At 41.1% G+C, this 27,983-nt stretch overlaps 1 protein-coding gene across 2 annotated transcripts; it reads right to left on the reverse strand.

Annotated features, from left to right (window-relative positions):
* Positions 1-393: 393 nt before the first annotated feature.
* Positions 394-27,890, reverse strand: LOC141804396 (polypyrimidine tract-binding protein 2-like). Of its 2 annotated transcripts, XM_074688795.1 has the most exons (17): positions 27,786-27,890; positions 25,282-25,303; positions 24,907-24,958; positions 22,163-22,326; positions 21,713-21,784; positions 21,551-21,622; positions 21,278-21,436; positions 20,920-21,030; positions 20,379-20,547; positions 18,395-18,472; positions 17,296-17,408; positions 14,201-14,234; positions 8,966-9,058; positions 6,971-7,087; positions 3,789-3,888; positions 3,572-3,649; positions 394-2,733 (listed from the first exon to the last, which is right to left on the reverse strand). In XM_074688795.1, the coding sequence occupies exons 1-17, from the start codon at positions 27,791-27,793 to the stop codon at positions 2,604-2,606; spliced, it is 1,572 nt and encodes a 523-aa protein (XP_074544896.1). In that variant the 5' UTR covers positions 27,794-27,890; the 3' UTR covers positions 394-2,603. The 2 variants fall into 2 exon arrangements, with proteins under 2 accessions (XP_074544896.1, XP_074544897.1); XM_074688796.1 differs by lacking the exon at positions 27,786-27,890 and having other exon boundaries at positions 25,195-25,290.
* Positions 27,891-27,983: the final 93 nt, after the last annotated feature.

Consider the following 27,983-nt stretch of genomic DNA (forward strand, 5'->3'; position numbering starts at 1 on the left):
TTTATTTATCTGACAGGAATATAAAGTTACTCTGTATTAGCCCTGACATCCTGCGGCAGTTACTTAGAGCAAAGTTTTTCATTCTGGTGACAGTTTGACTTATATGAAGAAAACAATCGGGGTGAGCACACATAGCTCATTTCTGAAGAGGAGGCAGCTCATCCCAGTCCACAGTCAGGTTCAAACTGGAGCAAACTGCACAGAGCTCAGCATTTGTGTTTTAATATTGCTACAGTAGTTAGTGTTATGAATTCTACCCTGAGCTGGAGCGGGCAGCAGGAGACAAATGAGGGTTCCCCCCCGTCTGTTTCATGTCTCTGTATCGGAGTAGATCAACCAGGAAGGATAGGAGGAAAGAAGTGAGCCCACAGACAGAAGTGAGTACAGCGAGGGTACTTTATTGACAGGTAAGATCTAGTTGAGCCCTAAAACCTGGACCTGACTCCAACTCACACACATTTTATCGAGGCTCACTGGTAGAAAAGAGGCGTTTAATTTGGGCTGCTATGAAATCTCACCACATAAGAAATCAGCTCAGGTAGAAAAATCACAATCTCCTGATTCAACATCTTTTCAGCCTGGAACCAGAAGCACAGACCAACCTGGTTTTCCAACACTGGTGATGACAGAGGGCTAAAGAGAGCAAGTTCTGAACAACACTGTTTTTAGATGTTAACAATGTAAGATCAATAAGAAAAATAAAATTTCCAAGCAATAAAATAAGAGAACTTAGACCAAAAGCTAAAGGCACATAACTTTGGTCCTGAAGGGTCTCCTGATTTCACAGATTAAGACCAGAATCACATGATGAACCTTTGTGTAAACAGACAGCATTAGCATGCAACCTGCCTGTGTGTGTGTGTATGTGTGTGTGCGCGCTCCTAGTTAGCAATGACATACTGTGGACTAGGATGACACTTTAACAAGCTTCTCAATAACTTGTGTATCCAGATTGGAAAGCTGAACTGACTGGTATTGTTTCGGCGAAATTATTAAAGCTTTATTTAGATTTTTCTGTACAACAACCCATCCACATTTTATGCTTACGGCACAAAAGGGCCAAACCACGAAACAGATAAAACCAGCATTGACCAATTTTAACCATTATTGACAACTAACTGCTCATGTATGCTTATTTCTCAGAAGAAAATATTGATAATTACTTATTTTAAAGCACAGATCTTAGCACTAAGGAGTAAACCAGCACAACAATCATGAGTGTGTCAGAAATGGTGCTTTCCTGTGAACTCTGGCTGTTTTCCAAACCACCTACTAGTAAGCACTACATACTACCTACTGCTTTTGTATGACTGCTCTGTTGGGTCTGTTTTGTAGTGTACTACTCTGGTTTCCAGTCTTGGAAGGTGGAGCTACAGATGATGTTGGGTTTTTTGCCTTTGATATAAATATACAAAACAAGCAATGGGCAGATCTTGGCATTCGGTTATTTTGTTAATCATATCAAACAGAATCATCATTCTTGATTTCTAAACGTATACCAAGAGTTATATTGTTTACTGAAAATAAATCTAAAAGGGATTTTTATTTTTTACAGCTGATGGAAAAAAAACAGTTCCATATAATCCAAGTATGGTTTAAAAAGTGAAGCAGTGATCTAAATGGGCCAATGAACTTGTAAAAGTAAACACCTCTTTTATGACTGGAAGTGACAAGATTTACGGGTGTTTCTTTGCATCACTTCTCTTCTATCTCATGGACCGTCTAACACTAGTGTTGTGTTGAAATTATAGTGCTGATTAATTCCAGTAGATGGCAGTAATTCGCCAAAATTTGCCACCGCATAGACAAACAGCATCAGCGCCATGCATTGTAGGAAACAGTATGCCAGGTAGACTGGTCTGTTGCACAATGAGAAATTTTCCTGGATCAGTAGGACATCCGGGGATTTTTTTTGGAATACCGCAGATTTTGCAAGTTTTTGCCAGAATAGTAGGCACTGCTAGAGTAGTAGGTGGTTTGGAAAACTGCCCCTATTCCTCTGCTGGACACCATGAGTGATGGCTGTGGCAAAGGTGGGCCTTGTTTCAACTGAAACTACAGCTTACAGTGATGTCCCATTGTGCTCAGAAAGTCATTCCAAACTTCTGCAGAAATCAAACCTCTGCAGGTTTCCATCCGGTAACGACCTCCAGCCTTGAACAAACATCCTCAGCTTCTGCTTGGAGGAGAAACTTTAAGGCTGGGTTTGGATTTTAAAAGTTGACTGCCTTTTTAGAGGTCAGACATGTCTCAGTGAGGAATGCTGTACCATTCATTTTGAAGGTTTGGGGACGGTTAACAAAAAAGTGAATAAATAAATCAAACCTCTGCAGAAATCAAACCTCTGCAGGTTCTCATATGGTAAAGATCTCCAGCCTTGAACAAACACATTCTCAGCTTCTGCTTGGAGGAGAAACTTTAAGGCTGGGTTTGGATTTAAAAGTCGACTGCCTTTTTAGAGGTCAGACATGTCTCAGTGAGGAATGCTGTACCACTCATTTTGGAGGTTTGGGGACAGTTAACAAAAAAGTGTTGACTATACACATAGAACAGGGACTTAGTGGTGAATCACTGGTTGTAGGGGTAAAGGGTCGAGGTCTGAGTTAAATGGTGGACTTTGAAAAGGAAACTTTCAGATGATGATTCCCTCCCATGTCATAGTTGTGAAGCTCCATGAGAGCCTGCATCGCTTCCTCCACTGATGACATCTGGATCAAAGACATCTTACGGTCCCTGAAAAAAAAAAAAAAGTGAGCAGTTCAGTATCAGACCACTTACTGGTTTCATAGCTGTTAGTTTTTGTTTGTAAGCTCTGAGGCTTTTTTACACTGGGCGGCCCAACAGTGGCGGTGATGTGTAAAGGGCTGGTTAAAGTGATACTCTGGGATGGAACAAGTTCGGTCCTATCACAAGGTTTAGGGCAGAAATTACCCCTACAGCAGTGTTTTTGTGCAGCAGAAGCCCAGAGCACTCGCACCAAACACCCCCTCCCTGCTCCTCTGCCTGTTTCCTCTGCACTCAGACGGGGCCATATTTTACTTGACCAAAAACACAAGTAAACGGACTCCCACCAAAAACGATGAGAACTAGAGCCTTATTTAGCTGTGTTTTTGTGTGAAAGTAACGCACTGAAAATTCTCGAAATAAAGCGTGAATGCAGACCGATATCAGAGTTTTTCGGTGGGAGTCCGTTTATTTGTGTTTTTGGTCAAGTAAAATATGGCCCCGTCTGAGTGCAGAGGAAACAGGCAGAGGAGCAGGGAGGGGGTGTTTGGTGCGAGCGCTCTGGGCTTCTGCTGCACAAAAACACTGCTGTAGGGGTAATTTCTGCCCTAAACCTTGTGATAGGACCCAACTTGTTCCATCCCGGAGTATCACTTGAAGTAAAAGTTTGAGTAGTTGTTCAAGGGACATGAAGAGAGAAAACACATCTGCAGCACAGATCAAATCAAGCATTTTATAATCATTTCATTTAACTGGTGATTGGTAAAATAAATCACAGGTACAGATTCTCCAACAGGAAGCTAAAGTAGAGAGTGAAAGAAGAGCCTGATATCACAGAGTGACTTACTGGAAGAACTTGAAGGCCTTGACGGTTCCCCCGCTGTTAGAAAACAGAAGGCGGAGATCATCCTCTCCAACACCATCTCTGCACAAAAAGACAAACCATTTTAGTTATGGACAATTACAACTATAACCAAAGAATCACTAAAATAATTGCACTAACTGACAGACTAAATGTAAAAAAAACAAAACATGAATGGATCAATAAGTGACAATTCTTCCACCGGATGTTGGAGAGGTGAAGCGTTGCAGATGGTGGAAAGATGTTCTGGAAGTTTTTGGATCCTGGTTTCTTAAAACGATGAAGTGGTGATCCTGAAAAATCTGTCAGAAGTAAACACAGTGTTATTTTAAATGTATAAACTGGAGGTGAAAGTTGGTAAACCATATGATGTACATCACATTGATAGCATCTTACTACGTTGAGCTGTGGCACTCTACAAACAGACAAGACAAGCTGTGAAAACTGACTTAGAATTTCACAATTCAGACAAGAACATTCCCTTCACAATACACTTCTGACCAAGATGTCAGCATAAAAAGTTTCTAACAAAGATCAAAAGAAACAACAGATGACGATAAATAAACATTACATCAGTGAATGAATTAACTGAACTAACAATGTTCAGCAGTGAAATGTGTGCAAACACTGATCAGACGATCTTAAATCTTAGGTTCTCTTTCAACCTCCCTCAGTATCTCACTATGGGAAGCGCCCTGTGGCGTGACCGATCATGAAAGCTCCAATGACGCCGCATCTGTCATCTGACAGACCAATCATCCCGAAATGTAAGGGCCAGCCCGCCCCCTTTATAAGCGTCTCTGCACCCGGCATTCTCGCTTTCTTCCACCGTGAAGATCCCAGAGCTCCTCAGCTGTCCTGATTGGATTATTCAACTGCTCTTCCAACGCGCCGTCAGGGTTGGTCACTGAGCAGGAATATTCAATGTTCAGGATTGCTTACTACTTTCATTTTTATCCCAGCTTTCGTTGCAAAAGTTGTGTGTTTACTGCTACTCACGCTAACCGTTGAGGTATTTGGGTCTTGGTGTTTCTGCGACTGACCGCCATTGGAAATGGCTACCGCTTCCTCTAAGGGGGACAACAGCTAGTGGCAAGGTGAAGGACGTCATGTCCCGTCCTTGCCTGGCCTCTTGCGGTGTCAGCATTTCAGGGAGAAACCCACATCCTCTCTGTATTGCTTGTATGGGAGTCCAGTATGCTTAGGCGTCACTCCCTGTCCTGGAATGCTGCCAGCATTGTAGCGCTATGCCAACCAGGATCCTGGAGCGGCACTTCCGAGTGTCGGCCAGCTCAAAAGCTGACCGCTGCCTTTCCGACAGCGTGGCAAAGCCGGAGGTAGTTACAGCTAGCAGGAGCTGGGATAGTCCCCCGGTGGAGAATTTCCTTCCGTTGTTCGACCAGCTCCTCGACTCGAAAGACCAGTATGGAAGGGGGGCTTGGAGGAGGAAGATAATCTTGACCTTCTCAACGATGAGAACAAGGAGGATGACAAGGACAACATTCTTCCCCTGACTCCGACATCCAGACCCGGCAGCTCCTCGGAGGTCGACCTGCATGAAGTGTGCAAGCGGGCAGCATCCCAGCTGGGTATCAACAGGCTGCAGATTGCAATGAAGACGCCCCGCTTCAACAGGGTGCTAATGTCAGAAGCTATGGGGGAAGCCGTGGGGGCTTTAGAGAGCGATATATCTTCTCTATTATGCCTTGGGCAATTCGCATTGTACCGGACAGAGAGAAATCAGGGCATTCAAAATGCTTACACACAATGTTCTGTCCCGATCCATTTGACCAGGCGACTGGTTCACTTCACTTCAATTAAGCTTCTGCAAGAAGCTTAATTTCATATAAGCAAATATCCAGCACACAGAAAATATCTCAGGTTTGCTTTCAGGGGAACGGCCTACGAGTATCAGACCCTGCCTTTCGGGCTGTCACTAGCACCGAGGGTTTTCAGCAAATGTGTGGAAGCAGCCCTGAACCCGATGCATCGGGCTTCAGGGTGTGCGCGTATCTCGACAATTTTCTCCTGCGTGCTCCCAGCAGAGAGGACGCAGAGATAGAAACGCAACGACTGATAGACATGCACAGTTTGGGCTTCAATATAAACCTCTCAAAGAGCTTTTTATCTCCTACTCAGAGGATCGAGTATTTGGGCCTCAAAATAAACTCTGTTTCATTTCGGGGTTTTCTGTCTCAGGCCTGGGTGGAGAAATTTCACCAACACCTGGCTTTATTTCAACAGGGAAATTCAGTGTCATTACAAGACTGTCCCTGGCTGTCAGGGCTGATGGCGTCATTGATATCCATCACTCCTCACGGGCTGCTGAAAATGAGGGATTTGCTGGGCTCCCTCTCACAAAGGGAGGGCCCTGACGCGCCAGCGCCTGTCACATTGGGTGGTGGAGGCTGTAATCTTGGCATCTGAGAGTCCTGGGTTGAAGCCCCCGGAGAGGCTTCGGGCACACTTCACCAGGGGTATGGCCAACTCATGGGCCCTGTTCAAGGGTACATCAGTGAGGGATATTTGCGCTGCTGCCAGCTGGGCATCCCCCGACACATTCACTTGATTTTACAGGTTGGACTTGACTGAGGCATCTCTGGCTCATTCAGTCCAGAGTGTGGGTTCATCTTAACTGCATGCTAGCCCTTGGGGAGGGTTTAGGGTGTTGACGCAAAGTGGGTCATGGCTTTGTGGGCTTCAGAGCATGCAAATCCGGGAGTGGGCTAAATCTCCTATAGCGAGATATCGAGGGAGGTTTGAAAGAGAATGTTAGGTTACTCATGTAACCCCGGTTCTCTGGTAACCGAGTGAGGTATCTCACAACACTGCCCTACTTGCAGCAGTGGGGTAGAAGAAATACGCTTGAGAATGGTGGGTTCAACACAGAGGCGCTAATAAAGGGGGCGGGCTGGCCTATACATCTCGAGATGATTGTTCTGTCAGACTACAGACGTGGTGTCATTGGAGCTTCCATGATTGGTCACGCCAAAGGGCGCTTCCCATAGTGAGAGACCTCACTTGGTTATCAGAGAACAGGGGTTACGTGAGAAACCTAACAGAGAACTATCCAGTCATAGGTAACCTTGTAGCTCTGAGCCGGATGAAAGAGAACAAATACGAAGAACATTTTTACCAAGAAGAAAAGTGCAAATCTGAGGGATAACAAACAGGATGTATCCATGATGGTTTAAGGGGCCACCACATAACACAGTGTGATGAAGACAAAACTACTTTTTTAAAGACCCTGAGTGAAAACATACAACACAGATCACGTCTGTTTATGTCTACAGATATTGTATGAACAGATTTTGATCAACTTTAAAGAAGCAGACGTTTTTCATCATTTGTCCGAGGCTCTGGGTGAATAATCGGTATGCTTACCTTTTGTAAGTAACTGATCATCCAGTCCTTCTCTGGGCAGGGCTACAGTCTGATGTTTGGATAGTGTCACTCTCATTACCTTCCCAAACACCTTTTGGCCATTCAGATGGCTCATTGCTGATGGAGGGGAGAAGAGAAATATACATCAGGAGGTGGATTAGACTGAGAGATTAGTACTTTTTCAAACATCAATGACACATCTAATGCTTTACATGGCTCGGTAGATTTAAACAGAGCCTGTTTTAACACTTGATCATAATTAAAGAGCGGTAACTTGACTTGAATCTTTCCACTTTATATTATTTTGTTTGAAGAATAAAGAGGAAAGTTCCAAAGCTGGTAACACACACCTGATTGAAATTTCAAGACCAGTTAAAAATTGCAAGAATTTACATTTTGCACTGTTTAAAGTTTCAGAGTAGGATTTTAAAATGAAACAAAGAAGAAATGGGAATGAAAAAAATTACAAATTGATTTTAAGAAAAGTTTAAGACCACGGTCTTTAAAAATGTGGATTCAGTGAGATTTTCTGTCAGGTTTTCACTCTGTCATGACCACCTGATGATAAGGCTAAAAAGCTTTCTCTCTTTGAACGTGGTCAGATTGTTGAGCTGCATAAACAAGGCCTCTCACGTCACGACACGCCAACACTGCAGAGGTTGGATACAGTAAGAGACATTTTGAATTTCTTCAAAGATCCTGAGGGTTATAGAACAAAAAGCCCAGAGGTAGACCCAAAACCATTTCACCAGAGCTGAGCTGAAGGATCTGACTGAGGTGAAAAAACTGAACCTTGACGTCCTGATGGCTTCTATGTGACTGACATGGTGAGGAGATCCCACTAGATTTGTGTTCACGGCGGCACAGTGGAGGGGGCGCCATCATGATCTGGGCTTTTTCCTTCAATGGAACAATGGAGCTCCAAGTTGGTCAGTGGCGTCAAACGGCGGCTGGCTCTGTGGAGATGTTGCAGGGGGCCTCCTTCATGACTGAGGGCCCTGGTCTGTGTGGTAATGACTGGGTTTTTCAGCAGGACAACGCTGCAGGTCACAATGGGCACCTGACAAAGGACTTCTTCCAGAAGAATAAGCTCACTCTTTGGGACCATCCTGCCTGTTCCCCTGATCTAAATCACTCTGAGGCCCCGTTTACATGACGCCAAAAACGGTCAATTCTGCAAACATTTCGTTGCGTTTTGGCCTTCCATTTAGATGAGACCACATTGCGTTTTCAGTGAAAACGCAATCTTTTGAAAACGCTCCCCAGAGTGGAAAGATCTGAATCCGCTCCTCCATCCAGCCTCGTGTAAATACAGAGCAGAGCGTTTCAGGGTTAAACGCTGACGTCACTGCATGCGCACTCGCAGTTTCAGGTGAAGGCTGCGCGCTCAGCCACATTTCCAGTTGAGCCATTCCGGTCCAGTAGGTGGCGGTAATGCGCGTCATGGTTGGATTGCCAACCGTCTCACACAACAAAATGGCAGAAAAAGAAAGAACAACCACAACAATGATGGCGGATTTCTGAGCAACATACGTGGCTGCTTACTGTCCACATCGCCAACTACTGGCCACTACATCGTTGTGACTTGTCCTCCTGGAGTCGTATGAACGCGGATCGTTTTCATGCCGTCCTCATGTAAACGCGGGTGGCTTTTGGAAACGCAAAGGAAGAATCTTTATGGGAGTCTCCATGTAAACGAGGCCTGAGAACATTTGGGGATGGATGGAGAGGGAAGTTTACAGATATGGACATCAGGTCCAGACAGTGGATGATCCTCCATGAAGACATCATCACCACTTGGAGCACCATTCCCACAGCCTCCTGGGCTCACAAGGACAAGAACAGCGGAGCCACTGAGTGTTGTTTTGAAACTTTTAATTCAATTTTAGGGGGTTTTCAGTTTTGTTTTGTTTTTCGAACTGGTCTTAAAATATTGATCAGGTGTGTATATACAGAACATGTCTTTGTTAACCATGATGCTTGAGTGCATCTTACCCAGCTGAGCCTGGTTGCCGTCAGACAGTTGTATCAGGGCGCTGTCCTTTTTGTTGTACAGAATCTTCACCCTCTGGACATCACCATAGACTCCTGCAGGCAAGGAGAGAGTGAGAGAGAGAGCAGGAGAGGCAGACCAAGAGAGAGGAGAGAGCAGCGTGAAGTAGAAGATAGGGAGGAGAGTATTACAGACAGAGCAGGAGAGATGGAGCACACAAAGATAAAAGAAAGAGAGGTGTAAAAGGATGGAAGTATTAAAGTTAGTGCTAGAAAGGCAAATGAGAGATGGAGTCTTTCTACTTTTATCCCACCAGAAATTTAAAAAAAAACAAGAGGCTTCATGTGATGGCCGTCAACCGGTGAGGAAATTCAGGAACATCAAACTTCACAGCATCTGGCTGAGCTGAACGTGATCTGACAGTTGGTATTTAGAGTACTCCACAACTCAAGGTCAAGATTTGTGTTAAGCAGGAAAATCTGAAATTAACAGAGTAAGGTAAATAAAAACTACACTTTAAAAAAAATCCCCTCAAAGACACAGAGCGGCAAGAGACTGACATGGGTTCAGTAAAAGCAGGAAGAAGACCTACAGAAGATTTTCCTACATTTTTTTATACAGATTTCAGTAAAATAAAGTAAAATCAGTGAAACATCTCTGTTCGTCCCTCTGAAGCTGAATCCCGACAAAGGAAAAATAAATTCATTCCGTTAAGCTGCTGAGCAGTCTGAGTCATAATTTAAAGGACAAGTTCAGTTTATACAGCTTTTACATTGTTTATAGAATGAAGTAGAACAAAATACTCACTCAGAAGGCTTTCCTGATCCAAGCAGTGCTTCGGGAGATATTTAGATCCAAAATCCTGCAGCAGACGTCTGTATAATGGGATCCATCAGGGCATAGACAGCGCCGCTCCTAAAACTGCATATATCGTCCAAAAACTCGTGTTTTTCACCAATATTCCATCATGGTCTGTGTCACTCCAGACAGGGCTGTGTGGCTGTACTGACCTCTGAACTGACGAAGACTTTGTTTACGTTTGCCCCTCCGCGCATGCGCAGTACTCTCTGGAGAGCTGACTCCTTTCTTTGAGGGGCAAACGTAAACACAGTCTTCGTCAGTTCAGAGGTCAGTACAGCCACACAGCGCTGTCTGGAGTGACACAGACTGCAGCAGAGGACTAACCCGGAGCGGACCATGATGGACCATTGGTGAAAAACATGGATCCCATGATGGATCCCATTATACGGACGTCCGCTGCACGATTTTGGATCTAAATATCTCCTGAAGCACTGCTTGGATCAGGAAAACCTTCTTGGTGAGTATTTTGTTCTACTTCATTCTATAAACAATGTAAAAGCTGTATAAACCGAACTTATCCTTTAAGGCTCAATTAGCTCCTCATATGTAGATAAATAGAAAACTCTGGGTTGAGGTGGAGAGGAACTAAATTTGATTGACAAAAAAAACTTGAAGGGGAAAAAAAAGCCAAAATGAATCTTAAGGGGTAAGCTTTTATATACATTACAGCAAAGTCACAGAAAAATCCTAACCAAGGTTATCTGTGGAATGCTATGTCCTTCACAGAGACCCTACACATGACACCATGAGCATGCCTGTGGCAAGAATTCACACCAAGCAATGACAAAAATAAAGGAAATCCCAGAAACAGACCAAAAAATTGTGTTATAATCAGACATACTGATTGAACAGCCTCTGCTCACTGCTCACCTGTCCCTGACAAACGAGGCTCTGGTGTTTGAATGTTTGGTAAAACCTCTAAAGGGAGCACTGGCTTCTCTTTATCAGTACCTTTTTTCTCCTTAAATCCAAACTGAATTTAAAATCTGAAGGTTTTAAATGACCAAACGTTCATCATCACCAGAATAAAAGTACCCGTTAAAACACTACACAGGTAATGTTCATCCCTCCAGCTCATGCTGGCTGATGAGAGAGCCCTTCCTACTGCACGTTAAATTGGCTTATTACCCAGCTTATCTTCCCGATGCTTGATTCTGATTAGTCAAAACCCCTTGACGACAGTTATTAGCTTTCACTAAAATGAGTAACGCCAGAGGCAGACTGATCTAAAAAGAGTTCAGAGAGTCTAGCTTTTGCTTGTTGACACCACAGATTGTATTGTCAAGAAACTTATGGATCACAAAAGAAAGAGAGCTTAACGGAAAACGTTTTCATGCCGGCCATCTGACACACTCAATCCAAACCACCTCCAAATTATCGAGCCATCATTTATCTTTGACTAACTTTGTTGTTGCGAAGTGAGGAGAGGGGGAGGAGTGGTCTTTGTCACATCACAGAGCTCTGGAGGTGGAGCAGAGACTATTTCTATGTCTCTTTAGTAGGGCTGTCATTTTAACGCGTTAATTAGATTAATTAATTACACCGCAAATTATCGCATCATAAAAATTAATGCAGATTAATCTGGATCCCAAACCCGCGAGGCGTTCAGAGACGCACTTATTTTCAAATGTCTACCATTTACAAACCGTTTGTCCTGCATGAAAAAAGTGGTGTTCTCGTCAGATTTTCAAATTTCCGACGGTCCCTGAATGTATCACATCTAGCAACATGCTTTGAACCGGGGGAAGAGAGAGCGCTGTGAAAGGATAAGTTCGGTTTATACAGCTTTTACATTGTCCCACACTTATCCTTTAAGGGGACTGCCGTCCACATCGCGTTTATTCACACGTCCTTTTTAAAAAAACCTACAGAAAATCAACCGTTTGCTCTAGCTCAATTCTGTAAAAACTGGTAATTCTACACTCTTTACTGCATCAAACAAGCCCCGAATGATCGAAAAGGGTCTTCTTTGAAAGTTTCCTTCCATCTTCCTGGTGTCATGTGTTAGCTTGGGGCTGCTCTGCACCAATGAGCAACAGTTTATGTTCAGAGCATGTTAAACTGAAAATACTTCATTTTTCTTTGATCCAAGACTTGAAAAAAGTGTTTTGTACATAGTTCCTCACAGTTTTTAGCCTGTAGCCCTGGTTCTCCTGACCTCATAGAAGTATAGAAGTTCATATTGCAGTGAAAATTGAGTCCACATCGAGTAAAAATGTAAACAGAAGCAAAAAACGTCCTAAAAATCAAATCAGCTTATCTTAGATGCAGGACTGTGTCGATTTTGTAAAGATAGAACCATAACACTTTTTTCATTTGTTCCTTATGCCTCAGGGTACCTAAAAATGTGTTGTATATACTCCCACCTTATTTTTAAATGTCTTTTAATGTAATTTTGATGTCCTGGAATTCAAATTCTTTATTTTGGGACCTTAAGCAGATATGAGATTAAAATGCGATTAATTAGATTAATTAATTACAAATCCTGTAATTAATTAGAATATTTTTTTTAATCGCCTGACAGCACTACTCTTTAGAATTGCATTGGTATCATCAAAATATTGATGTATCGCCCAGCCCTAAGAAACATCAGTCTGGATCAGCGCTTCACCTCACGCTCTACCCTGCTGCATCGAGGCACAGGAGAGACTACTGTTCGTTAGGAGATCAAATTTCATGTAATATAAGTTACGTTTGATCAAAATTGCAGAAAGGCAGCGTCTAACTGCCTGTTTGGGTGTGTTTTACCTGCTTCAACATGATGTCTGTATCAAAGTTTGAGAAAACACCAATTGTCAATCAGCTTATCAGCTGATGCTGGTGTGGGCTTAAGCTAAGGTACTAGTGCTAGTGCTTGCTTGTTTGAAGCTGTTCAGTTCAATACGGAGGGTCTGAACAGGAGATATGACTACACTGTTTGTTTTCAGATTGATCTACTGAGAGCTGTCAGCTGCTTCATAAACACACACGGCATAGGGAAGGGTGAGTTTGATTTATTCTCCCAGCCTGCCCTGTTTGTGGCAGGGTATCATTTTTAACAGGATAGGACATTAATTTCAAAGGCTAACTCTGCACTATATATATATATATATATATATATATATATATATATATATATATATATATATATATATATATATATATATATATATATACATATAGTGGAAAAAAAGGCGTGTTGTATGAAAGCAGCAACCTAAGAATATGAGACAACGCGGAAGTGCTAAAATCTGCAGTTTCTCGGGTGTCTGCTTGAGGCTGGCTCTGGAAGTACCGGAAGTCGCATAAACACCAAGCCAGAAAAAGCCATTATCAAAGCAGAAAGTAACCTATTTACAGCCTGGTTCAAAAATGTCTCCTGTCTGAGTCGCTAATTTTACTATCGGCACACACTGTACGGGGGGGATGGTCGGGTCTAATATGGCAGTTCAGAGAATATTAAGATCCCAGGCTCGCCCAATCAGTGGCACAGCTCAGGGTCACCTGACCGACAGGCGCCCTATAGCTGCATGCAAAGCCCTTGCCACCAATATGGCCGCAATAGCCGATGTGCTTCATTTTTCATTTCAGAAACAGACGGGTGATGTCGGGAAACGACGTCCATGTTTTGTAAAGTCTATGATTGTGTGTGGTATCGTGAGCCCTGTTGTATTTCATATTGTATGTTGAGTTGCCTATTTCATTACACCCCTACTGGATAATAAGTGGAATAAAGTATGGTTAGCAGGAAGTGATGGGATACAGAACCTTGAAAGGGTGTGACATTGTCGCGATGCTATATGTTAGCTGATGGCAGCCAAAGCCAAGAGTGCTTCATCCCTTCAAAAATGTATCCCATTGATTCTTTAACTTCAGGAGGCTGAAGCTGAACAAGTTTGACAAATCAAAGAGAACTTTTCCAGCACATACCGTATCACAATGCCATCACAGTGAAGGAAAGTAAATACAGAGGGAATTTTATACTGTACTGACCATATTTTGGGCTTCAGTTATCCAATGCAGGTTGAAAACCTTTGTCAGTGCTAAAGATTTTCACTTTTCCCTGGGGTAAACAGTTGTTTAGACTGAACCATTTACTGTATGTAAAAACACTCCTGTAGCTGCATGTTTTATTTATGTCATAAAGAATTTAGATCAGACTTTTAGTGCCTCTGTTCCCATCAGTTAAGAGATCAGCTGACCAAACAGACAATCTTTCAGGCTCACTTTCCTCTCTCAGTGCAGGAAACAGTAGATTTTGAGTCTGGGAGTGGGGGATGGGAGGTGGAGATACAGAGAGAAACAGAGTAGCTTTTCCTGGACATCACTTACAAAAGAGAACAAAACTGGATTAACAGAGAGAGATTTACAGATAGAAAAGTAGAGGTTGAACATACCGAAGAGGGTAAAGAGACTTTGAGGCGTGACCATCTTTAGAGAGAGAGACCGCAGAGCAGAAGACAGGAAGAGGAGGAGCAGAGGAGTAGGAAGAGGAGAGATGCAGGTAGAGATCAGACCGCCCAGCATTGGACGAGGGGGGTAGATGGTGGTTTCCATGATGATGTGGGGTGGAGCAAACATTGAAGGGCATTGGGGTGTGGAAGGGGGTCAAAATGGCAAACCACAGGTCAGGTTAAACCAGGTTAAGAATGAAAAGTAATTGAGATAAGCATTAATGAGAGGGGGAGAGGTTTTAGAGAGATGTAGAGCATTAAAGGATGTCAGACCAAGTAAGAATAAAAATAAACCATCAGGTGTTAAGGGGGAGAGCAGGGAGGACAGGAGGTAGGAGAGGGAGAAAGGAAAAGAGGAGGACAAAAACCAAAGCAGAGGTCAGTAAACAGAGCATCAGTGGGACATCAAAGGTGTTTGAATGCCTGCTATTTCTATTCCCAACACTCACATGCACACACATTCACACACTCACAGAATGCTGGATGCATTTATCAGTGAGGGAAAGAAAGCATTGAGAGACGGTAAGAAGGAATGAACTTTAAGAGTACATGAGTAAAGCATAAAGGGGGAGATAAATAAATAAAAGAGAAGGCGAGTGTCAGGAGACTTCCATTAGCTCAGGGAAAGACCGTAAGAGAGTCGGCCAGCAAGTTTGAACTGAACTGAGCAAACACAGGACTGCTGCCGGCATGCAAAACCAAAATCTACCAAAACAAAGAAAATCTTGACTTTGAATTCCTGGGAGGAAAACATCTTTATCATAAAACCGTTTTAACATGACCAGCAAAGAGTTTCACATTTTCATTCTGATTCCACAGAATGTCCATCAGACGCACACAGGATATGTGTTCTTGTAGTATTAAGTTACCAGCTTTAATTAAAAATCCTTATTATCATGTCTCACTATTGCATCATTATTTTAAATGTCAAAATCCTGAGTCTGTTTCCCAAATAAAACTTTTAGTTGTATTCATGGCCATGGGAAGCAGGGGTGTTGCTGCAAATACTGGATTTTTTCTTTATGTAGAGTAAATAACATATTTAAGAGACTGTAAGGGCTATCTGTTATAATTGGATTGCAGCGACAACTTGTGACTCTTAACAAGGCCTGTGTTTGTTTTGGAAATGAATGAAAATCAGATCTTTTAACTCCACTATTTCTTTGTTCAAGACAACTTTTAACTGGATTTAATGTAATGAGGTAAGGTGTTCATCAACTGTTATGTAGCGCTTAAGTTTGAAACGTGACAACAAGCAAACTTTGTAAGTTTTGTGTTCCTCAAAGCCCTGTGTAATGTTAGCGAATCCTGGTTATAACCTCCCAGTCATCTACCAATCAGAGCTAACGTAACCTCACTCTTCATTTTATTGATAGACTCTCAAGTTTGAGCAGACCACTGCAGAATAACTGCTGACTGCACGAACAGTTTAGCCTGTGTTTCAGCCTTTAGTTCTTTTTTTTTGGCCCTTAGTTCTTCTTTTAGCCTTTAGCTTGTTTTAGCCTTTAGCTCTTGTTTTAGCCATTAATTTATGCTTTAGCTTTTAGCTCGTGCTCTATTACTCTCCCATTCTTCTTCTCTGACAGCAGAATCCCAAAAGAAAGTGATCATGTTTTTTTCTTTTGTTAATGTGCTTTAAGATCGTGGGCAGTAGCACTTCACGATGATTAAACTGTGGATGAAACTATGAGTCTAAAGCACTTGCTTTGGGAATGGAATTGCAAGTGTCAGACAACATCCTAACAGTGAGCAGAATGCAGGGTCACTTTCTATGATATAACAATGGAAATCTATGAGGAGGCATTCACTTAAAAGCTTGTAATAAAAGCAGATATAATCTGTTGCAAATGCAAAAGGAATAATATTTCCTTCTTTAATCCCAGCCTCCCCGGCTTAACTTCCCACAGCCCTGACTGTAGTTAGTCATTTTTTAGTTTTAGCACTTGTTCAAGATTGGAGAAGCATTAGTTTGTCATCATAACATTTCTGGAAAAGGGTTAAACTTCAAAAACTTTGGGGGCAGGGAACGGGCACCAAATGTTAGGACAGGATAAAGTCTGACGTTTTCTTTTAACCAAGAAACTTTTTTTTGAGAAAGCTGTGTTGCATTGAGCTGCACTAAAAACACTTTCCACTAGATCAATACTGCATGAGCTCTGCAGTGTGCAGGAGCTGAGGCTCTCAAGAACAATTAGCAGTCGAGTTTTTTTAGACTGAAGTGTAAAAAAAAAGGCAAAGAGGGAGAGAAGGAATCTGATAGAGGTGACAAATTAGAGCTGATCAACAGATACTAAAGGTAGAAAAATATAGATGAAAGAGTAAAGTAGGTGGTCAAAAAAATAAACCTGGGATTGAGAGAAGTAACAGACATGTAAGACTGAAGTAGAGATGTATGTGTCCAGTTAGGAGAAAGACTGCAAGGCTTCCACAACAACAGAACCTTATGATCTCAGGTAGACACATGATGTCCTCAAACGAAGCTGAAATGTACAACAACCTGTCATCCATAAAACCTGGAGGACCTAAGCATGAAACAGACACACACTCACATTCACAACTGGGCAAAGGGTGTTTCCGATATCCTCCTGAGGAAATTCAACATTGGCTACCTTTTGAAGGGGTGACTATAAAGAGCTGCTTAAAGATAAATATTTATGAATGCTGAGTGTGGTCCTCTGAACGAGTCCTTCAAACCAAAGGAAAATGACCGTAAGGGGGTTTTCATTGTGTTCTATCAGGATCTATATTAAAGCTCTATGGAGATGCAGTACCCAGCCAAATACTGGTCCTGTGTGAGCAGACTTCCTTTGCATTATAATAAATAAACCAATAAATAAATGAATGAGTTTTCAGTGTCCAGCAGAGAAACAGCTGCACTAAAAACACTCCAGAATCTGACACTCACTCTGAGATTATGTTTAACACGTTAAACCCTATGGTCTCGTTGGAAGCTGCATTTAAAATATGCAGAGAATTTCAATCACACACCAATAAAAGCCCTTTTTAATCATTCACAACTTTAGTTACAGTTTGTTTACCTCTTCATTCAGGTTGGACGCCAAAAGGACTCCTGACACGCCAGAACCTGAGAGAGCAACACGGCCAGCAGCTGCTGCTGCTGCAGCTGCAGCACTCAGAGGACTGATGGCTCCTGCAGGAGAAACAGGAAACACAAAACAAAATCAGGGTCAGACACAGACACAGATAAATGGCAAAAACCTTGATCAAATGTTAAACACAGGCACCTTGAAAATGACTTTTCAAACCCTGACTCGAAATGTTACTGACTTGCCCTTTCACACAAGTTCTACACAGCTACAGACTTTCTCTGTCTTGAGATGAAAACGTGAGCAGCTCACAGGGAAGGAGCACTCTGTGGAAAATAGTTTTCTCACAATGATCAGGAGGGTGGTGCATGTGTAGAGATAAGAACTGACTTAAAACACTGATGTGGATTTTAAAGACTAATGAGTGAAGAGAAAAATAAAACTTGTAAAGTTGAACAATTACCATGAGACACCATAAGCAGACACCATAGCGTTGTACCACGATACAACATAAAGACAATACCTACTCTCTGCTGTGTCACACAGAAGGTGAACTTCCTTTTCAACAAAGACCCTTCAACAAAATAAATGTGCTAGCTGGTTGAGCAGTTAAACACCAGAAAACCCATATTTTGCACCTTATTTAGACTACCTTATTTGTGACTACTGTGGTCAGGGGCGGGCTGGCCATTGGGAAATTTGGGAGTTTTTCCAAACAGCCAGTAATTTCCAGACCCTAACCGGCCGGTGGTTGGAGCGTTTTTTTTCTTTTTAATTATCGATGTGAGGGGCAGACTGGTCATCTTGACGTTCTGGAGAATACCAGAACGGCCCATGCTGCCAGTCGGCCGATACTGCCGAGGAGAGGATGCTGCCGGTCTACCAATGTGTCCTGTTGTTGTGGGGCGGACCGAGTCAAAGCCCCGGGCTGTTTTTCAGTCCCAGTCCGCCACTGACTGTGGATAATTTATTTTGGTTCAACCAACCGCAGAAGCGAGTGAATCCATAATGTCCATCACCAAAGGAAGCCATAACATACAGGTCAGGGGCAGGACAAAAACACTGTTTAGAAATTGTAAAGGAACCATACCTCCACCCTGGGAGAGGGACAGAGAAGAAGAGTAACCTCCTCCACTGGAGTAGGAGGCCAGCGCTCCAGATGGGGTACCTACAGGACAAAGACAACTCAGTTTACACTACATAAAGGCTGGATTCTGCTTTTTGCACCAATGTGACACACGGAAATGAGAAGCAAGGAATCAGCACGAGAGGACGTGGCTTTTAACGCTCCACACGGTGACTGTTGAAGGGGGCAAACTGTTGGGGGCGGTGTATCGCAAATGCATGTCAACCACAGTACTTGACTAGAGTAGAAGAAGTTGTTCACACTTTTGACAACATTTTTTTTTTCCAACACCAAGGATCTCTTGTTTGTGCTTCTCTGTATGGAAGTTAGAAATGTTGAGGTGTGCCAAACATGGGAATGTCCCGCTTTGAAAAGGACTGTCAGGGAGCTGCCAAAATGTAGGGCTTGGACGATATGCTATTCTGGCAATTAGATTCTATTACAATTTTTGGGATACCGATTCAATTTAAGTTGCGATTCTTCGGTATTTACCATTTTGCAATTTTTAGTTTGCTTTTTTAACACCAGTCATTGTGAAATGATGATGACTGGGGTGCACCCATCACAATTTTCTGGCCAATCACAGATCTCTAAAAAGCCTGACCTGCAGATACCGATTTGGGCCGATACCGATTTATATTTTTTATAACTGACAACATATACCTTCAATGTTATTTTATTAAAAATCATTGAACAATATCTGTGAAACAATAAAATATTTATGTTTTAACTTAAACAATCAATAAAGTGTCCTGAGTTTTAGGTCTCAGAGCAAAAAGCAACAATGGCTGGCTGTCGGACCCTCCCGGAGGTATACAAGATCATTTTCACATGTAAGGATGGGCCAATCACTGATCCCCCAAAATTAAGGAAATCAGCACCAATCAATTGGCCGACTGATCGGTCTGTGTCTAATGATGATAATAACAACTGACTATATCAGGTGCCATATTTTCCCATTAAACGCATCAAATCATGTGAATCAGAGAGAAACATTTCACCCACTGCTGGAGAAAAGTGGTAACTTTTTTCCAATCCAGTGCATAAACAGAGAGTGAAATGAAGAATTTGAATTTGAAAAAAAAAACAAATATGGGCCAAATATGGTGGCACAACCGTTAGCACTGCAGCCTAACAGCAAGAAAGTCACCAATTCAATTCCCAGCTTGGCTGGTAGGCCTTTTTGTGTGGAGTTTGCATGTTGTCCCCGTGCATGCGTGGCTTCTCTCCGGGTACTCCCACAGTCCAAAAACATGCTCATCAGGTTCATTGAATACTCTCAATTGTCTGTAGGTGTGAGTGTGTACGTGAAAGGTTGTCTGTCTGTCTGTGTCAGCCCTGTGATTGACTGGCGATCAGTCCAGGGTGTACCACGCCTCTTGCCCAATGACAGCTGGGATAGGCTCCAGCCATCCGCGACCCTGAACAGGACAAGCTGTTTGTTAAATGAATGAATGAAACACAAAATAGATCTTTTTGACAAAGAAGCCCGATTTTGATATTGCCAAACAAAAAAATCCTGATATATTGTATAACCATTTTTTTCTCCCACCCTTACCAAAATAACATCAAGCATAAACCAAGCTTCAGACCAGCAAAGCAGCTCATTCAGTTTACTGAAGGAAACAATCCAGCACAAATGGGTGTTTTATATGATACAATACATCTACTATCCCTGAGAAGCTCGGAACATCTTGGAGTGATTTTATCATAACCATTTAACTCCTTGCAGATTTTTAAACAAATTTCGATTATAGCACCAGAACATGGACATAAACATGATACTGACATATGCCTGCTAGATTTTCCATCACATATTCTGCATTCAGAGGAGGTGCTATTAGTTACTGAGTAATATTGGGGTTCAAGACTGATCAGATCCTGAGTTTTCCACAGAAATTAAGTTGTATATATTTAGATACTCAGTAAAAGATAGAAGTGTATTTACCTAGTAGGGAATGATCCTTGTTGGTAGACTCTCCATCTCCAGTGGGAAGGTCAGGCCGGGTGTAATCTCGGCTTTTGTCGTTGTTATACTTGACGTTAAGGTTGACCAGTTTACTGAAGTCTATCCGCAGCGTGCAGCATGAGTTATAAATGTTCTGTCCATCCAAAGACTGCAGTAGAAAAACATAATAGTGTTATATTAGGTTTCATTTATTATCTGAATCATGTTATATCTGCCAGCTTGTTGGATATGACCAGCTGTTACTGGTCTGTTAGCTTCAATGCTAAAAACGTCAAAGGATCAAATGGTAAGGGGTTGAACAAACAGAATCAAAATAAGACGCACTGTATCATTTCGAGAAAAGAGGATGAGTCTGCTGTAATATCAACAAAAGAAATACACTACTTTAAACATATTAAAAAAACAAATTTTACCCCCTTTAAAAAGAAAATTATTTTCACACTGACTACAGCAGTAAACCAGATTTCTCTGTCTAAGGCAAATGGATGTTATAAGAGCCTTGTGAGACGTATGGTCCTACCAGTTTAGCTTGTTGTGCATTGACGGGGTCGCTGAACTGCAGCAGAGCCTGGAACTGGTTGTTCTTGGTGAAGGTTATGATCTTCATCACAGTTCCAAATTTACTGAAGATCTGGAAAAATCAAAGAATTCAGGAAACTGTTCACAGAAACATGACCAACCTGATCCGAGTGGAATCGATTTCAGAATGCTGTGTCTGAATGTGTTTTTTTTTTGGGGTGTGAGACAGAAGTGGTCTGTGTGCAGCTTAAAGAGTGGGGATGAATCAAACAGGTGAAAGCCTAGAAACCAATATGATGAGGTTTAAACTTTAGTTTAGGGATGAATATTAGATCTTGAATCTGTGTTTACTGTTTTACCTGTTGTAGCACGTCCAGCGTCACTGGATAAAACATGTTGTCAATGATAATCCTCAGGACTGGGCTGGGGGGTGGAGCAAGGTCTAGGACTCCAGGGTCTGAGGACGGAGAGCTTCCATCCTGAACTGCTGACACTGCTTGCAATACTGCTTGTGCCCTCTAGAGGGACATAAAACACCAAGGGAATCCCATGAGGAAAGAATATCTAGTTTCACACTGACCTTGATTGAATTAAATTGTTTCCTTTATGTTTTTACGTTTCTATTAGCCTACCTGGTTCAGAGCTGAGTCTGTCTTTAGTTCCTTATGGTTGGAGTACTGGATGAAGACCGGAGCGTTTCGGACCTGAGAAAAAGGTTGATGAATCCTTTAATTGTTGTACTTGTATTTAAAAGGCAAAGGTGAGTGTTACATTAAGAGATAATCTTTACAGACCTGTGGTGTGACAGCTGTGTAGTAATTCACCATTGTGATAGCAGCTTCCTCTGTACCCAGCTCCAGAAATGCCTGAAAGAACAGTGTTGATCTTGATCATATACCTCTATCCTTCAACTGTTTCAAAATGTTAATTAAAACAGAAATGTATTCAATCATCAGCAATAGAACAAAGATGGAATATCAAAACTTTATTCTCATTTTCTATTCTACTAAATCATAAAGCATAAAGAATTTACCAAAACAGGACATTTTCTTCAGTTTCCACATCTGGTAAGTTGTCATTGTAATGTTTTCAATAAGATACAGGATCTGGATGATTTGCAAATGATCAAGATCTGTTTTTGTCAACTGTTTTTACACACAGTTGGGATTTGGATTGAATATTCCTTTGATCAGATCTTAACCTCCTGGTTTTGGTGCAGAACATTACATTACATCAGAATTTACCTGATTTTTCCCTTTCAGCATCAGTATATTCGTAACCTTTCCAAACGGCAGTCCAAGAGCAATGACTTCAGTCTCTGACACCTCATTGGGAAGTTTCCTGATGTGAAGAACTCTGGAGGGAGATGATTCTTCCAGACGCTGTTTTTTACTGTCACTGCCATTCGCTAAACACGGACACATACACAAATGTATAGACATGGATCAAATAACATCACAACAAACCTCTACCCTGTTAATAAAACAGCAAAAACTACAAAAAACAAGGAACAAAAGTCTTAATGTGTGTATTTAGAAAATTCAACAAAGACTAGACTTGAGCTAGGTTCATACTCCTGTGTCACATCAATAGTGAACCTCACAATTAGGTCTGCGTAGTCCATATTCAACGCAGAGGCCTAGGTGCAAAGCTTGATGTAATTATGAGTAAATACAACTCTATCAAGCTGAATGGAACTGAAACTTTCTTTTATATGAATGAATCCTCTTTAAACAAATTGTGTCCTGCAAGGGTTGAATGAATCTAATTGGATTTTTTGGCTAGTGAGAGATTTACACCATTGGAGGACAAGAGCCGCCCATGGCTTAGCTTCCACCATTTTCCGATAAAATACCTGCAAGTGATGCATCTCTAAGCTACCCACAAAGTTACATAAACCAAGAGGCATCACTTTAGCAAACATGTTACAAGTTGACTTCTGAGTTGGGTATCGTATATTGTGTCAATTGCAAAGTTCCAAGCATAACCAACACTCTGAAGAAGTGCCATTCAGCTTGTCAAACTTCAAGATGATAAAACACACAATCCAAATGAACCAGAAACTCTCTGAGAAGACACCAGCCTGCAGAAAATAACAGATATAATTGTACATCACAGAGCTGGTGAGGTAATCAGTGCACTGCACACTAATCTATCTGAGGATAGTCCAAAAACAAAAGGGCTTTCTGACGGCAAGGATAAGTGACCCAAAATAGAACACACACAAGAAGAGTGCTTTGGTTGGAATTTGTCAAAATTAGCTCACTTATGTGGTGAAGCTCAGCCCGTCTGCTGTGTTTGATAGTCTCCAGTTCTGTGGTTAAAACACTTAATGACAACAAGTACCTCCTACAATCCCATTTACAGAAGACAAATACTGCAGAAACAGAAAGAGCAAGTTGACTGTTGACGAGATGGTTGTTGTCCGTTCGTTGTTATGCTGTTACGTCAGTCTTTGGTTGCTTTTGGTAAATGTTTTTGTTGAATCACATTTTTGACTGAATGTATGGGTGTTTACTAAACAGAGCAAGTGACAGGAAATTACTCAAACATTTTTTTTTACTTCCCAAGAAGTAGAGATAAAAAAAAACAAAAAACAATAAAACATGTGATCTCAAAAATACATTAAACCAGTGGTCCCCAACATTTTGTGCGTCACAGATCAGTTTCATGTCAGTCAATATTTTCACGAACCAGCTCTTCTTCTGTCTCTTCACTGGCTCTTTTACCCTGCCTAAAGGAACTTTCCAAAGATGTTTTTTTTTCGTCCATTTTCCAGGCTGGGGGGTTTGGCATCAAGAATGAGTTATAGAAGGGTATGACAGAGAGAATCTGGTCATTTTTCAAAATAAAACATCATTCAGAATCATATAATAAATCAAACTGAAATAATGTAAGTTGAGTATTTTTTACATGCGGCCCGGTACCACCAATTGACTCACGGACCAGTACTGGTCCACGGCTCGGGGGTTGAGGACCACTGCATTAAACCCTTCAGCTTATGTTTACACCCACAAATGGCAAAGCCTGCCATAAATGATTTCCAGTCACATCCTTGTATTGACAAAAAGAGGTTAACGTAATACTGGCATTGGAGGTCAGTACCACTATCACTTTATACCACAGCCCAGATACTGGAATTGGGACTTAAAGGATAAGTTCGGTTAATACAGCTTTAACATTGTTTATAGAATGAAGTAGAACAAAATACTCACCCAGAAGGCTTTCATGATCCAAGCAGTGCTTCGGGAGATATTTAGATCCAAAATCATGCAGCGGACGTCCGTATAATGGGATCCATCGGGGCATAGACAGCTCTGCTCCTAAAACTGCATTAATCATCGAAAAACTCATGTTTTTCACCAATATTCCATCATGGTCTGCTCCAGGTTAGTCTTCTGCTGCAGTCTGTGTCACTCCAGACAGCGCTGTTTGGCTGTACTGACCTCTGAACTGACGAAGACTTTGTTTACGTTTGTCCCTCAGCACATGCGCAGTACTCTCTGGAGAGCTGACTCCTTTCTTTGAGGGGCAAACGTAAACAAAGTCTTCGTCAGTTCAGAGGTCAATACAGCCACACAGCGCTGTCTGGAGTGACACAGACTGCAGCAGACTAACCCGGAGCAGACCATGATGGAATATTGGTGAAAAACATGAGTTTTTGGACGATTAATGCAGTTTTAGGAGCAGAGCTGTCTATGCCTCGATGGATCCCATTATACGGACGTCCGCTGCACGATTTTCGATCTAAATCTCTCCCGAAGCACTGCTTGGATCAGGAAAGCCTTCTTGGTGAGTATTTTGTTCTACTTCATTCTATAAACAATGTAAAAGCTGTATTAACCGAACTTATCCTTTAAAAGGCTGGTTTTGTACATCTCTTTCACGGGACAAGATCATGTTGCAAAGATGGATGGTAAGTGACTAGCATTATAGTGCTGTGTGAATAATGATAAGATATTCATAAATCAAAGAAGAGTGAACATACCGCTCATTGAACTGGGGCTGCTACCGAACATGTTGAGCTCATCTGAGCCTCTCTGGAGAAGTAATGAGAGGAAGACATTCAGTATTCCTTCTCAATTCAACTTCTGATCAATCAGATCAAAACAAAACAAAACAAACGTAAAATAGGACAATACAGACAAAACTTCCAAACACATCTTATTGTCTTGATTTGACACCCTGACCATCACAAACATAACATAACTGATTTAACTGTGTTATATTCACCATATCATCTCGTAAGCAACTGAGAGCATAGGAATAGCTTTACCTTCAACTGTAGAGGCGGTGATTATTAAGAACTAAATCCTCTAAGTTGGAAACAAAAAAATGTGTGTTAAAAAGTAAAACCACTTGCCTTCACACCAACTGCAACATCACTGCCAATGAAGAAAATTCAGAGAAGAGGTTAAGAGAACAATACAATACAGTAAAATGCAGGAAATATATGAACTTTCTCAAGTGAATAAAATGACACAATTTTAACTATTCAAGTGTGTCTGGTCAACCTTAACAGGAGTGAGTCAAGCTTTTCAATTATTTTAATAACCATTTAATAAATGAATAACTGAAAGGCTAACATGATATCTTACCCTCAAAATGCATTTTTAATCATTTTTACTAGCCCTACTTGTATTGCAGTACAACCACCTGACTGTGGGCATAGGACATTTGAAAGGTATCACTTTTTACCATTGAATGATAAAAGACTTGAGAATAGTGTGACGGCCTTTCTAAAGATATCATAAAACTAACACAAAAGAGAGATGTGGATAAAATAGGTGCAGCACTATAAGATTCAGAATGAAAGGAAAAACGCAGACGTCTGCAGCGCCAGAGTTCTGTGGCTATTTGCAAACTTTGAGAGGTAAAACTAAATACAGATCTGTATGTTCATCATATCAAACCAGCACATCCAAAACTTTGCATAGTCATTGAAAAGGTCTCTCTTTCCTTTTATCAGCCTGAGGGCAGAAATAAGAAATAATCAAATACTTAAATATGATATTCAACAGGGGGACAGGGCATGTATATTGAGTTGACAATGCCACCCAGATGAATTTCGTCCCTGGGAGTTTCTACTTACAAATAATAGGCTAAAAAGGTTAAAATGAGGTCAAAAGTAGGGCTGAACAATCAATGGAATCCAAACGGACATCGAAATGTAACCGAGTGAAATTTTCAAATTGCAAAGTCTGCAATTTTTTGAAAATAAAATTTAAAAAAAGTTCCATGTACACAACTTGTGCTCCTTCTTCCTTAAAACCAGCAAAAGTCAAAATGTTGTTTTTTCAGGCAAAAATATTACAAGTCAACAAGGCTTGAAGTTAAATCAATCAGTCAATATTGTTCTGTGATTGTGATAGTTAAACAGAGATATATTATTCGTAACTATTCATGCTTCAGTCTATTTCATTTTGTCATAACATATAGGCCTGGCCTTCATACTATAGAATGATATAGAGTGATTTTTAAATTTTTTTTAGTAAATAATGCAACAGATCCCCCCCCCCCCCCCCCCAAAAAAAAAAATAAAAAAAAAAGTTGAAATAAAAATAATAATAATAAAAATGCAGGCTGAATCGTGGTCAAAATATTGGTTAAAAAAGAAAAAACCCTATTAGATTATTTTCCAAAATTGTTCAGCCCTAGTCAAAACAGATAAGTTTATCTAATAAAATGAATACTTATTTCAAACTTCACAGTATAGTTAACAACAAACTCCAATCAGAGCAAACATCGACACAACAAACTCAATGCAAATAAAATAATAATAAATGCACTCGTGCAATTAAAGATGCTTAAACAAATAAAATAAATGCAAAGATAACTAAATGAAAACAACCAAACTGATGCAAATTAGGAGAATATAGTTAACAGAATACCCACAAATAAACTGATTAATACAAAATAACATACATAGAAACAGCAGACTAATGATAAAATACACTATGAAATAAATCCAAAGCGTGCACTAATATATTTCTATTTATTGTATATACTTATATACATATAATTCCACTGCTGGGATAAATTAAGTACATTTTGTCCTGTTTATACTGTTACAAGGTATTAATGAAGTGTTAAAGTAGTAACCCACTCTAATTTCATAACTCCTGTTTAAAAAAAAAATAAGATTTGGATTTAACTTTTTTTGTTTGTTTTGTTGGTGTGTTTTTTTTTTTAACACTGTCTAATAAGCATTCACCTCATCAAATTTGTAACATCTTGGTTTCTATTTGAGTTGCGATTTTACATAAACTAGATCAATATGTATTAAATCACTCTCACATGAATAAATTAATCCCAGAAGGAGTTTGAGTGTTATCCATAGTTGGTATGCTGTTATCCACAGACTGTTTGTGATTATCCACAGACTGTGTGTTGTTATAAACACACTAAGCGTAACAGCACTGTATGTTGTTCACACACAGTGCTGTTAGCATGTTCTCTCTGAAGACAATGGGAACAGCAGGTGCGTTCGCGTGACAATGACAGCCCCACCAGCGGCTGTCGTAAAGCGCTCGTGCGGGGTAGAGCAGCGAGCAACGTTTAATTGCTGTCATTAACTCATGAGTTTGCTCACTTTGCCATCCATTAAACACATCAGCAATTAATAAAACATACATTTAAATTATTCACCGCCATTAAAGCGTGTTTCCCTGTCAGCTGAATAGCACTAAACTACCTCTGTCTTGCCTGTACATCGTGCTGTTAGCTCTCTAACGTCATGTCTTTGAAATATACAGCATGAAGATTTGCTGTCAAGCTAACGCAAAGAAAATGGTAAATTTACTTTTGTGAGATTGATTGGATCAGATGCAGAGCTGTGAAAAGTGCAGCTTAGAGGTTCATATTTACCCGTCCATTGCAGCTTTTTGTCCTCTTCTGACTGACTGTGGGTTATTACTTCAAATCACGTCGGTGGTCAGTCTGCATGAGCAAAATGGGCGTTCTTCTTCTTCTAGTGATTTCGCGGCCTTGGTACAGAGCAGCGAAGGTTGGCTCATGACTGCCACCTCCTGTTCAATTATTAAACCTCGGAGTAGCACAAGACCA

This window comes from Halichoeres trimaculatus, unplaced genomic scaffold, assembly GCF_033239565.1.
Source record: "Halichoeres trimaculatus isolate MK-OKI-2021-1 unplaced genomic scaffold, fHalTri1.1 fHalTri1_scaffold_15, whole genome shotgun sequence".
NCBI classification, from domain to species: Eukaryota; Metazoa; Chordata; class Actinopteri; order Labriformes; family Labridae; genus Halichoeres; species Halichoeres trimaculatus.

Coding starts and splice junctions, on each gene's coding strand:
- LOC141804396 (XM_074688795.1), bottom strand. Junction 20,548..20,919: donor ATGCACAACAAGCTAAACTG/GTAGGACCATAC, acceptor TTTCTACTGCAG/TCTTTGGATGGACAGAACAT. Junction 9,059..14,200: donor AAGTCTCTTTACCCTCTTCG/GTATGTTCAACC, acceptor CCTTGCCTGCAG/GAGTCTATGGTGATGTCCAG.